Consider the following 13948-nt stretch of genomic DNA (forward strand, 5'->3'; position numbering starts at 1 on the left):
CGTAAGTGAAAATTTATAATCTGCCCTTGGTGCCTTCTCTAAAGGGGCTCCTTAATAATACCAGTAGGTCTTTAGTAAGATAAAAAATTTCCTTACGCATAACAGATGCCTCCAACTATCATGGAAACTCTTGGTCCAAATACACCAATGAAAGATGGTGCAAGCCAATTTGAGATAGTGAACACTGAATAAATGATACCCAGGCTGAAAAAATGAGCATTCACATCAATTGCTGTATTATGAAATGAAAATTCAAGTGTTGGGTGGAGGCCAAAGTAACTTTCAAGAATAATAAAATTAATATAATTTTAAAGATTTCATGATCCAAAATAGATGTGCAATAAATTTATTAGACGCTGTATATTAAATTCCTTTTTTTTGCATTCACTCCAACTCCCCCTAACTAGTGTTTTGAGTAACGATTTGCATGAAATTGCTTCTTTCTACATTATTTTAGGATTAAATTAAGACTCTCCTGATAAAGGATAATATTGCAACACCAAGCGCAAGAGTTAAAGCTATTAGTGTTATTTCATATTATAAAGCTACATGTAATGAGAATAAACTTGTCAGAACAAAGATGAGAAACTGCTGGGTGACCTAGGATAATGAATAATAATACAATGTAATAATAATAATAATAATAAATAATAATAATAATAAATGATACTTTGCTTACTTTGTTTCCAAACCAGGTCAATTTGTTTCAACCTCTGTCAATAAAGTTCTTTTCTTGTACCATTATTAATTGTGGTCAAAAATTTGGGGAAGGGAAAGGGAGGATTTTCAATCTTCATTCTCTTTATATATATCTACTCATTCATCCCCATTACCAACCCAATGCTACCCTACATTACCAAGTGTCTTCTTAATGCAGTGCTGGAAATAACAGTCGGTCATCGGACATTGTCTGACCAAATTTTGAAAATGTCCGGCCAATTTCACATTATGATCGGACACGTTGACCGAACATATACACCTGCACATCTTGAGTTATCTTCTTCACGGTGTTGTCAGTCAATAAATTATGTCCGGTCCAATTTGTCAAATGTCCGACCAAAATGAAGATTTGAAAGACATATGTCCTGTGAATAAAAAAAATTATTTCCAGCACTGTTAATGTATACATTGCAGGCCATTTTGTTCCTTAGGTTAAATAATAATTATTGCAACCAAACTAGGCCATTTTGTTTCAACCTAGGTCAGTTTGGGGCAGGTACATGTACAAAACAGAGGTCACAGGTCATTGTTTTACCAATACAGAAACAACCCTAACCATTTACAAATGCTAACATGAGGCCTAAAAACTTGTTTAGGCCTAATTACTACGCATAAGGTTAGCTTTAATGAATGTTTAGGATACTACATGTATCTGTATTGGTAAAACAATGACCTGTGACCTGTGTTTGGCACCTGCCCCAATCTGACCTACAATGTAGGTTGAAACAAGTTGACCTACGTAAGTTGAAACAAAATGACCTTGTTTGGTTGAAAATTAACCTACGGAACAAAATGACTTGCAACATATGTTGTAGTTAAAATTTTTCCTTGGTTAAAAACTTTTCCGACTAATTTGCTTTTTTACTTTCCTGCGTCTTACAGGCATTTTCATCATCTAAAACAAAGGACGGTAAAAACAAACTAGTTTGAGATACTGTAATTTTAACCAAGGAAAAATTTAACTACAATATATACCAATCAAGCTTCATAAAAAAATGACCATCAAATCAAAATTGACCTACTGTAGGTTGAAAACAAATTGACATGAGAAGAAAATTAAAAACCAATGATATACTGTACGCACGAGCAAGAACTATACATAAGGACCACGAAAAATGAGTCCTCTTTGAAAGGATAAGTGGCCAATATCCCCATGTTCCAATCATTATAAATAGTAGTTGTTAAGTATAAGTTTCTCTTATACCTTGTGTATCCATTTATCCTTTCTGAAAAATAGAAAAAAAGAATTGGTAATAAACACCCAAGTTTCTACTGCCATAAAAAAGTATTATGTAGCATGTAAGAGACAGTAATCACTGATACAATAACCAAGTTTTGACCCTACAGCAGGGGTGTTTGTAATAAACTTACAGCTGAATAGGCCAGTTATCTCAGGAACGGACAGGAAATGATGCATGGAATTCATGAGGCTCAGGCCTAATACTCAGAACCCTCTTTGGATAAGTGTATCTCCCTCATTCAAGAGATTATTGTCAATTCTGCCAGATTCGAATTATTTCTCCTCTTGGGAAAACAACATACTCATCAATCTGCCTGATTATGTATGACAACTACTGACCACAGAATACAGGGAAACTTATTTCCATATCACTGAGTAGCAATAGTGCCTATTGTTATGTACTTCATTCTTCAAAAGTTTCCAATGATTATAAGGGGGGGTGGGGGGGGGCTCTCTGTGGCACAACAAGTTTAATATACGGGTATATATTTGATGCAATATACGTACTATAAAAAGTACTTGAGGAGTGAAATAAATGTACATATTTTTATTTGAAGTGTGGGTTGCAGACGAAAAATAGAAGTGATCCTCGCACTTACCTCAACAATTTATCAAGAACATATTGAGACAATTATTATTTTCTCAATCATTGACTTTTATTAGGGCCGATTTACACGATACGATTTTGTCGCATGCAACAAGCTCACGACAGGCCTACGACATGACTTACGATTGTCGCAGCATTTTAAAACATGTTTTAAAATGCTACAACATTTTTTCTGACGTACACAACAATCGTAAATCATGTTGTGGGCCTGTCGTAAGCCGTTGTTGCCACAGGTAACCCAAGCTCAATATATGAGCAGCTCTTTATATGATGACCTTTGCATTGTTACGTGACTCGAGCGATTTGCATATTTATAAGGATTTGTATGGGGAAAATAACGATTGTTTCTGTGACCTATGAAAATGTAGCGATTTAAATAAAAATCCTCTTACCTTACGTTAGTTGAGTGTTTTTTCCCTCCTGTGTGGTCTTTGAGCCGATTTATGGCCATTCCTGTTAGTTTTTGAGGAACCGGTTTGCTCCGTCTATATATACTAACCAAGGCTGGGTACTCCCACGAAGCAGTCGATTCGATCCGCCAAAGGAAAACGGCCGTAAATTCTCTCCAGCAGCTCCAGTCGCCTCGAAATTCCTGGTAGAGCAAGGATGATGGTTAATTTGTCCTTCCGTGGCCTTTGCTTGGTGTCGAATCTCCACAGAGGCTGAAAGAAACGTCGGCAATCTCTGAAAACTTTCCCGTTTGAGCCATCAAATGAGGCTTTGTTCAAACTTCGCGTTACTCCAACGATCAAAAGTTAGCTTAGCGACCTGGCCAGATACTCGAATTACTTTCACTCCGGGTGGGAGACAGTCCTTTGCTCCCATCAAAAATCACTTCCCTCGTACCCTGCAGTTCTCAATACTTGTTGTTGTTCATCTGTGAAACTAAAGAAAGACTTTTGCTGTAGGATTTCAAGGAAGTGAATTCAAGGAAGTGATTTTTGATGGGAGCAAAGGACTGTCTCCCACCAAGAGAAAATGAGGGGACAGAGAAGGAGGCTCTCGGTCCAGCCCTTGGGATATGTCATGTCCACAAAAGTTTTTTTTAGATGAGCGGAAGTCTTCCGAGACGTCCGCATGCACGCCAACCTCGGTCCGATGTTTGAAAGAAACTATATATTCATCAGCCTTCCACGCGTGCCATCATTTTCTCTTTTCACTAAGAACCTGAGAGCGAGGCAAGACTGCATGTGGACGTCTCAAGACAGACTTCCGCTAAAACAAAGACTTCCGCTCCTCTAAAAATAACTTTCGTGGACATCACATATCCCGGCCAACCCCTTGAGCCTTCCTCTCTGTCCCCTCATTTTCTCTTGCTCCCACCCAGAGTGAAAGTAATTAGAGTCTCTGGCCGGGTCGCTAAGCTAAATTTTGATAGTTGGAGTAACGCAAAGTTTGAACAAAGCCTCATTTGATGGCTAAAACGGGAAAGTTTTCAGAGATTGCCGACGTTTTATTCGGCCTCTGTGAAGATTCGACGCCAAGCAAAGACCACGGAAGGAAAAATGAACTATCGTCCGTGCTCTATCCGGAATTTCGAGGTGACTGGAGCTGCTGGAGAGAATTTACGGCCGTTTTCCTTCGGCGGATCGGATCGGATCGACTGCTTTGTGAGAGTACCCAACCTTGGTTAGTATTATATAGAAGGAGCAAACCGGTTCCTCTAAAACAAACAGGAATGGCCGTAAATCGGCCCAAAGACCACACGGGAGGAAAAAAAACACTCAACTAAAGTAAGGCAAGACAATTTTTATTTAAATCGCTACATTTTCATAGGTCACAGAAACAATCGTTATTTTCCCTATACAAATCCTTATAAATATGCAAATCGCTCGAGTCACGTAACAATGCAAAGGTCATCATATAAAGAGCTGCTCATATATCGAGCTTGGGGTACCTGTGTTGTCGCATGCGACAAAGTCGTACCGTGTAAATCGGCCGTTAGGATACCTGAAAAATTCAGATGGCTTTGACGTCAAACATTAATTTCTGGGACTGTTCTTGATACTTAAGCTTATTAAAAAAAAAAGTGTCACTTACTGTCTGGATTAGTGCTATTCTTATAACTCTGTAAAACTGTGGGCTAAAGAGAAACAAAATGTCAAGATTTTAATTTGCTATTAACTTATAACGTATCGTGCAGTACCATAAGCGAGAAAACACAAGGGTGAAAAGTAATTGTCAAAGAGAAATAAAGACTCTCTCACCTCAATCATACTGGTAGTTTGAAAAGCGGTAAAAATGAACATAAAAGCAAAGCCCATCACAAGAATATTCCACATCTCCACGCTTGCCGCCATCTTGGCTGGCTGCAAATGATCTCACTCTACCCTAGCGAACAAACAGTCAAGTTTACCCCAATCCCACTAAGTAGTTAGATTTCAGCGCTTTTTTTTAACTTAAGAGAAAAGAGGAGACCTTTGGAACAAGTCGGTATATTAGTGGGATAGGTAATACTATAAGTAAACTCTCCAGGCCCCCACGAAAAAACTACATTTTAGAAAAACGCAACGCATGTCATATGATCAGCAACATTTCCGAATGACGTCATTGCATATACAGTCGTTTCCTTGTTTGGGGAAATTTCGAATTTTATCGCTAATCTTTGTTTAGAGTGGTAATAATAATGCATGGACTGTACAGTACTGAGGTAAAAGAAGCAGAGATCTACACTCGCGGTTTATCGTGGTTTGGCTTGTCAGACTTCAAGCGCATGATAATTCGATGCGTTGCAAACAAGCAACATAAGCATATCTGAGTGAACACACAACTTTAAACAGGTAACTATTCAGAGGTTAACAATAATTTATTGATCTCATAGACTTCTCAGATAAAGGTTTCCTTCCCGCTGGTAAGTGGTACAATGTCTTGCGTATATTTTGTGAACCACTAGCTCTACGTACGTACCATCACCCACTTTCGGTACGTGTCTTATTGCAGGCAATAGGCGGGGTCTGTCCCAAGTCACGCTTCAGTTGGAGAAAGGTATGAAGTTTTTATTTGTCTTCGTCGCCATAATCCGATACTTTAAACGGTCATCTAAGCAGATATTGTCTGTTTCGAGAGAGTTTTTATCCTGAATTTCCCATCTGATTGTAACCGATTTCCACCATGCCACTTGGTCATCTGGAGTATTTTACGGGTCACTGATCCGACCTGTTTCACATACTGAACACAGGAATCGATCGATACTCATTTTCTATCGAAGTTGTCTGTCGGGCAAGTATATCGATATACTTGCCCGGACATATTTTGGGTTGCCCAGGCAAAGATGCGGAAATATAGACTGGATGGTCGATAAAATTACTTGTAACTTGAGCATTCGTGATTTATAATATACTCTCGTCATAAATTACGAATTTTGACTCTGGAGTATTTTGTTATTTGCACCGTGGGAACCCGATTTACAGTGGTTCATATTTGCTGCGGTTAAACTTAAATGAATGTAGCTTACAAAGTTACGATTCAACCACCCAAATTAAAGTTTCGACGCTGACCTGTCTAGTGTCTCCCTTTAATATGCTACCAAGATTTGGTGGATCGGTACATTTCACTGACCCCCAGTCCATGGACTACCCAAATGGACTACCCTAAAAATACTATTTCGAATGAGTACTGTTGAGCCATGTGTAAGCAGCATCTCAAATAGTGCTTACTTAAGCCTCCACACCCATTTTAAACAGCATTGTTCAACAGTATTTAAGTCTTAAGCACCCATTTTAAAAAGGTTAGCTTTCGATTATTGTTGTGAAAGCCGATTACTTCATGTAAGCTAACCTTTTTAAAATGGGTGCTTAGACTTAAATATCTACTGTTGAACAATGCTGTTTAAAATGGGTGACCCGAAAACACTGACCCCCGGTCCATGGACCCCCCACGGACCAGGTCCATGGACTGCCTTACAGACCGGTCCACGGACTATCTCTACGGACCCCCTCTACTGACCACCCCAAAAAACACAGAATTAAAAATAAATAACAACTGAAAATTCGTTTATACCGGTTGTCTGGATAGACCACTCTTGCAGGTGAGATCTCAGCCATTACGCTCCGCAAATCAGATAATTATAAAGGCTCAGGTGTTGCCTTTTCCTTTGCTGTTGACCGGAGTGCTTCGAAACTAAGTTCTTCCGCCATTTGTTTGTTGCGTGTGTGTGCCATTTTGTTCAGGACAGAGAGATCGTGAAGACTGGGGCGAGTGCACAAACCCGCGGGAGAATGATCCGAACATTTCAACAAAATGGCGGAGGGAAATACTAAAGAAAGAAAAGGCAAATAGACTTACTTATTATCAATCTTTTTTGAAGGATTCCGGTCCACAGCGAAGGAAGGGGCAATATGTAATTAATAGACTTTGTACCCGAGCCTGAGCCTTAGTCTGTTGAATTTGCGGAGCGTTACGGTTGAGATTTCACCGATACGAGTGACAGGAGTGGTCTATCCAGACAGGTGGTAAGTCAAATCTTTAGTTTGTTATTTTCATTTCTATGTTGTTTTAGGGTGGTCCGTACGGGGGGTCCGTAAAGGTAGTCCGTGGACCCATTCCGTAGAGGGGTCCATGGACCGGGGGTCAGTGTTTTCAGGTCACCCGTTTAAAATGGGTGTTGAGGCTTAAGTAAGCACTATTTGAGATGCTGCTTACACATAGATCAACAGTACTCATTCAAAATAGTATTTTTAAGGTAGTCCATTTGGGTAGTCCATGGACTGGGGCTAGCAAAATGTACCAACGCCCAAGATTTTGTGTTTTTCCTGTTCATAAGCAGCAGGTTCTGCTCCACTTGCTTTCCTTTCTGCCGGAGGTAGCGAAACACCTTGTAACTAACGCCACATTATGAGCTCAGCTAAACGACTTGCTAACAACCATGCCATCGGTGAGAGACTCAGTGAGATACATGAAAATTGCGCATGCAATCATTTCATGGAAAGTACCGCGTGGTCAAAGATTGCGCCCAAACTTGAGATTTCATTGCTGATGAAAGCTGCATGTTTATTCCTTATTTTCTGGAAGTTTCCATTAAAGGGAAAGTGATCGGAACGAAAGTAGATTCTATGTTATAACATTCAATGGAATTCATGATATTTATTAAAACTTGACTCGCCTAATGGACGACCTTTGGAGACTTATTATACTTGTCCGGACGGGTTATTTGTTGTCTGAGACGACTGGACGGCTGCGATTGTGGATCGCTGTGAACACATCGTTCATGAACATACCCAGTTTCAAATGCTTTTTTAATTTGCTTTATGTAGTATTATAGTATTGTTTGTTTAGATTCTTTGCCCCAGGGTGGTGGGGCTTGTTTTGACACTTTTGATTGACGTTAGTGCCCCACCCTGGAGAATTAACAAAAAAAAAATCTTTAAGATTTGTCAAATCCCCACCCCTTGCCCACACTCCCATCCCCACCATCCCCTCCCCCCCCCTTCCTGCGGGATTTACATTGATAGGTGCATTAATCTCCTATTCAGCCACACTGACAGAAGGATTGATTTCATAAATTTCTTAGTAAATGAATTTCTCATGTATAAAATGGTCCAGTCACATAGCCACTCTCATAACGTACAATCTGATTGGTTCGATACCCGAGCCAAAAACAAAAGACTAAACAATTGAAACAAACAATAGAAGATTACATCACTGAATGGTCACAAACAGGCTCCCGCTTTTGATGGGTTGATTGCATGAATTGCACAAATGCCAAACTTTATAAGACAACTAGATCTGAAGACAACCATCACACATACTCGAGACTCATCTGATTCTCATATATATAGGTCCAGTATTAAGATGACAGCACCCCTTCCTTACAGTCCATCTGGCATACCACAGGGATACCAGACAGTAGTCACCAACACACCAGTCCATGTGCCAAGTGAGTTTTCAAGTTAATGTACGACAGAGAAGTCATGTACACTGTACAAGAGTTGGTATCTTAATTAGTAATCTTCTGGTAACCATCACACCTTTCTCTTTCTTTTTTTAACCCTTAATTTGACTCCTAAGAGTGGGGCTTACTAGATTTTACTGTCTATTACGCCAGACGATTTTACTTGTCAGTGGGGACGGTTCAGGTATCAAATTGGGTTACTTAGTAGTACTACGAAAATCACCAAACTGTGGAATGGGCTCAAATTTTATATCGTCGCCACACCCACTTTTTGTTGCTGCTCCACCCATTTTCGTCAAAGAATTAAGTTGGTAATTGTGAGCCAATGGCACACATTACTAGTAATGTGCGCCATCCAGCTCACAATTACCAACTTAATTCTTTGACGAAAATGTAGTAATATGTGCCATCCAGCTCACAATTGGCGACAATATAAAATTTGAGCCCATTCCACAGTTCGGTGATTTTCGTGGTAACATGATCAAATATATTGATTGTCATCAGCAAAGATGTAGCAAGTGTTCCAAAGCCAGCAAAAATAAATAAATTCTTCATTGTGGCCATGCAACAAAATTGGGGAAGAAGGCTGAGGACTCCCTAGCAAGAATTGGGGAAAAATCTCTTCAGGGCACTTTTTGCACACATCATGCATGCAGGGGTTACTTTTAACTGAACTATGTTGTACGCGACCAGTTTCCACTCTAGACTATTAAAAAGAAAACATTGTTTTCCTCTTTGGGGGTTCTAACACTTGACTGGGATCTTAAAAATCTTGTTTTCCTCTCAGTAAAATGTACTGGCAATTCGTTTTGCCAAGCAATCCAAATTTCGAAAATTCTCATTTTAAAATAATACCTGCTGACCGGTAATATTTTTAACACTTAATTTTATTGTAGTGTCTCTGAATGAAATTTGGTAACTAGATTATTATCAGCCCTTGCAAATAGTTAGTTATCCAAATTTCTTGGATAACTTAGGAAAATTGTAAAACTTAGTAATAGGGAATATTTAATGACAACCCACAACCACCAAAGATGGTTTCAGGACAATTGTAAATAATAGTAATTGAACTGAGTGGAGTGCAATTTGGTCTGAAATAATATGTGTGGTTTCAAAATTGCACACTTGTTCGATTTGAAATCACAAGTATGATTTCAGACCAAAATTGCACGACACAAAGTTCAATTACCACCTTATTACATGCATTGGAAATCACACTATAATAATTATTATTTAATTGCTAAAATACAGGATTTTTGTCAGTACCAAGTTGAAAATTTGTCACACAGTGGTATTTTTTTGTCTTTCATTTTCCTGCAATTTGATTGGTTACCTTAAACAAGCCTTGAAATCTGGTTGGCTGTTTTGTTGTAGTGTTCCTTTCTCATTGGCTAGGGAAATGGTGCAATTTAGAGCAAAACATAGTGCGATTTGGGACTAAATCACACTGCCGACAGCCAATCAGATTGCAAGGATCAGTAGTGATTTCTAAATTGATGTAATAAAAGAGATAATATGCTCCTGGCCAGGGTTGTTAGAAAGCTGATTAACTTAATCCATGATTAGCGTAAACCTTTGTTTCATACTTTCAACTTTTTGGTGAAAGTTTCTTTTGCTTATTTTTGTACTTCCTCTAATGTAAAGTATTGCAGATTATCAGCATTGAGCAGCATTTAGGTGTAGAGAAATAGCCTCCTTGGTTAATTTTTAATCTGGGATTAGTGTTAATTGGCTTTTAAGCAACTGTGCTCTGAAATCTTCATCAGTGACACAACTCCTAGGGTCTTTCTTTGAATTCCATTCCTAAGGTTATACATCTCTGGGGACTTACTTTAATTTTTAATAAGTGGTGTTTAATCATGCATTGTTTGCCAATTAAATTGCAAGCTTAGCCCATTTACTCCTTGGAGTGAGACTAATAATTAATAGATTTTACTCTGTCTAATGGCAGACGATTTTACTTGTCAATGGGTGGGGGGGGAGGGGAGGGGTAGTTCAGGAGTCGGTGGGTTTACAACCTCTACATCCACTCAAAAACTATGTCTTCTTTAATTTCTGGTGGATGGACAAAAATTAATCTTTGATTATTTGCGTTTTTGTCACGAGCAGGTTATCAGGGTGGAGCCCCACCTGGTTATCAGCCAATAACAGTGCAAGCAGCCCCAATAACATATGTTTACCTCCGTGGAAATTGCCCAGCATGCTACACAGGCGATCTTCAGGATGAGTTCACCCCATTAGGAATTTGCGTAGCCATCGTCTTTTTCCCAATTGGGCTCCTCTGCTGTATGATGCTTACAGAAAAACGCTGCAGTTACTGTGGAATGACTTATTCCTAAAAAAACCCATACATGTTGAATAAAAATTGCATCTTTTAGTAAGCATTAAAAAATGTAAGAGGAAAGTAGGTTTCTCAGTTTTACAAGTAAATTAATAAGTTTTAAATCATTTAAATTTTAGTATCACTGCAACTGGAAGAAAAATTTGCAGTCAATAATTTTCTTGAGAAGGCGTCTAGTTATTTGTTTTGCCATGGACTTAATTGCTAAGTTCTCATGTATTTATTTAAACAGTGTTAATGTATGTAAAGAAGGAATTTTCGCCCTATGTAAAGGAATCCAGGTGGCCCTCTGATTCCAGAACCCAGCCTGCGGTATCCGGATCCCAAATGGTGGATCATTATTTCCAGGTGCTGAGTCGTGGATTCCGGATTCCACTGAAATGGATCGTGCATTTCATCGAAATCTGTGGATTCTGGATTCATCATACAATGGATTCCAGATTCCAAAGCCTCGTCAGAATCCGGATTCCTTCACATCGGGCGAGAATTTAAATGGCCATATGCATATCGGATTATTACTGTAATGTCCAAAACGTGATCTGTATCATGAATTATTAGGGTCTACATTTTTCCACGGTCAGTAAGCCATGTTGTTCTGAAAGTTATTGTTATCAGCTCAAGCTCATTACTTCTACAGAACGATCCCCAACCCAAGGGAGCCCATTGATTCAGCTCTATAGTTGAGTCTTAATAAATTATTTCTTGCCCAATCAACTTGTCATGTGAAATTGGGCAAGATACACAACGTAACATTGAATTCTGCAAAAATTGAAACTTGCCATACAAATAAAATGACTGTTTTTTAAGTCCATCCATACTACTCGAATGCAACGACTTTTAAACATTGCTGAAAATTCCGAAAATGACACGATGAATTCTGAAGATCGAAACACGAGCATTCGCGTTTGACTCGAAGGGGTATTTATCCCGGTTTACTGGACTATCGGGCCGGCAACCCTAAAACCTGGAATCCGGAATCCGGAATCACAGTACAATACACAGAGTAAAAACTATCCTAAACATTCATAAAAGCTAACCCTAACCCTAATTAGGCCTAAACAAACGTTTTTAGGCCTAATTAGGCCTAAGGTTAGCTTTTATGAATGTTTAGGATAGTTTTTACTCTCTGTATTGTACTGTGATTCCGGATTCCGGATTCAGGGTTTTAGGGTTGCCCCTATCGGGCGGAAAATCGAATTCGATTTTTAACATACCTGTAGACAAGTAAAATGACTTGGAAATACAGGTCGCCAACATAAATACTTAAGTGGTCTGAAATTGTGAATCAGGCGAGGCAAGTGATCCTTTATGGATCCTTATGCGAGATGTTTTTGATCCGCAGGCTAGGGGCAAACGCGTTCTAGTAGGAAAGTGTAAAGTACAGTTTTTCAACGTCACAAATTGAAGAAAGGGGGTAGTTTTTAAAGAAACTGTGGTGCTGCGTCGGTGGGGAAGTAGTACACAAAAAGTTGGATTTATCAACGGAGTTGATATTGTAAATTGACCACCCTACAGGAATTCTAAAAGGTGACGTTTCGAGCGTTAGCCCTTCGCCGTCAGAGCAGGAAAGTGTAAATAGATGCAGAGCGAATTGAGGAATGATGGGTTGTGTGTAGTTTTTAGAGTAGAGCAGGAGCTACGCTATTGGTAGTAACATGGCAACATGAAAAACAGGAATACAGGGGCAGCCAACGTCACTTTTCGGAAAAAATCTATTCGGAAGTGGATTTGGGATCTAGAATTTTCGGAACATTTGTTGTAGAATTCCTTGCTTGCCTGCCTATCCAAGGATTTTCGAACATCTAAGACATTGTATAATTCCCCATTTTTAACGGATTTTTACCGTAGAAAGGTCACCCCCATGTTTACAACAGAGCATTTTAGGCGTCCCAGTCTGCATGAAACCATCTCATCACTCTGTCTGAGAAAAGACCAGACACGCACGGTTCTTACGTTACGTTTATGCCTATAAAATCAACTCAACCGTCAATTGCTGGTACAAAAAAAAAAAAAACCAGCATGTTCATTTTTTTTGGTAGGCTGGGTATCGAAGAGCCAGAACATTTACGCATGCGCTGACGGAATGTTTGAACAAGAGAGAAAAACGCAGTACCTCCAGACACCGGCGCTGGAGCGTCGTACCAAACGAGTCATCCCGGGATTTCGGCCCGTGCGATCGCTTTTGGACGCAGTTGGCCCTTCGCTGCTTTCTGCTACCGACCTTGCCTCCCGGTACGGCATTGAGGGAGAGATATGTCGGCCCCTAAACCATATGTGACAAATCCCACGCCTACTCACAGCTCCAAACCGCCCTTGTCAATATAGCGTAAGAATTAGATGGCTTATATATTCAACAGAAAAGTCATTTTATCTGTCATATGGTAAGCACTGGAGTCGCAGATTACAAAGTGTGCGCATGCGCCCTCCTAGAGGTAACGTACATACAGTCATAAGCGTTTTCCAAATTACTACAGGAGCTAATATCTTCGAGACATTACATTTACAGCTAAAATACATAGCATATACAGATACCTACTAAATACATAATATTTAAAGATAAATTCATTAAAAAGAAAACCCGTTGTACAAAATGTGGCTCTGGACTCTCTTTTAAAACCAGTAAACTCATAGGTACGGATGAAATCAGGTAGCGCATTCCGCAACTTAGCTGATACGTAAGAAAGAAGAGAACTAAGACCATAACTGCTTGTTCCAGGTTTATTGAGGAACAGAATGTAATTTCCGCGAAGATCATGCATAAGAAGGGGACGGAAAGAAAACGTATTTTTCATATAAACAGAAAAACCCTTTTTTTCCAAAAAAAAAAAAACCAACAAAAAAAACATACTTTTATCAAGTAATACGAGGAAATTTTGAATGCGCTTATTGCATAGAGATGTCGAGCTTGACTTTCGTAGAAAGAGGACAGGTAATCTGCAAATATAAATATCGTTATCCTCTTATTTACATTATTACACCGTTTCTTTGACACGAGAATTACAGCGAAATGAAAGCACAACTTTGTCGCGAATTTTCTATGATAAAAACTTGTTCAGAAATCCAAAATCTACGTTAACAGCACACACCAGGCCTACTCCTGAGTATCTGGCTAGAAATCATTTCCTCTGGCCGCGCTTCAGCCATTCGATG

At 39.3% G+C, this 13948-nt stretch overlaps 1 protein-coding gene and 1 long non-coding RNA gene across 3 annotated transcripts in view; one reads left to right on the forward strand and one right to left on the reverse strand.

Moving 5' to 3' along the window:
* The window catches only part of LOC137971273 (UNC93-like protein MFSD11), a 22204-nt gene extending 17134 nt beyond the window's left edge, over positions 1-5070 (reverse strand). Inside the window, exons 1-5 of one of the 2 annotated variants that reach the window (XM_068818069.1) lie at positions 4986-5058; positions 4775-4898; positions 4608-4650; positions 1925-1946; positions 97-204 (exon numbers count right to left, since the gene is read on the reverse strand). In XM_068818069.1, coding sequence (XP_068674170.1) covers positions 97-204; positions 1925-1946; positions 4608-4650; positions 4775-4867 — 266 coding nt within the window. In that variant the 5' untranslated portion in view covers positions 4868-4898; positions 4986-5058. Of the gene's footprint in view, positions 1-96; positions 205-1924; positions 1947-4607; positions 4651-4774 lie in introns of both variants that reach the window. The other variant, XM_068818068.1, reaches the window with a different exon arrangement.
* Positions 5071-5113: 43 nt separating this feature from the next.
* LOC137971275 (uncharacterized) lies at positions 5114-7014 on the forward strand. The gene is made up of 3 exons (XR_011116950.1): positions 5114-5347; positions 5508-5552; positions 6874-7014. It is a non-coding gene; the product is annotated as an uncharacterized lncRNA (long non-coding RNA).
* Positions 7015-13948: the final 6934 nt, after the last annotated feature.

This window comes from Montipora foliosa, chromosome 9, assembly GCF_036669935.1.
Source record: "Montipora foliosa isolate CH-2021 chromosome 9, ASM3666993v2, whole genome shotgun sequence".
In the NCBI taxonomy this organism is placed as follows: Eukaryota; Metazoa; Cnidaria; class Anthozoa; order Scleractinia; family Acroporidae; genus Montipora; species Montipora foliosa.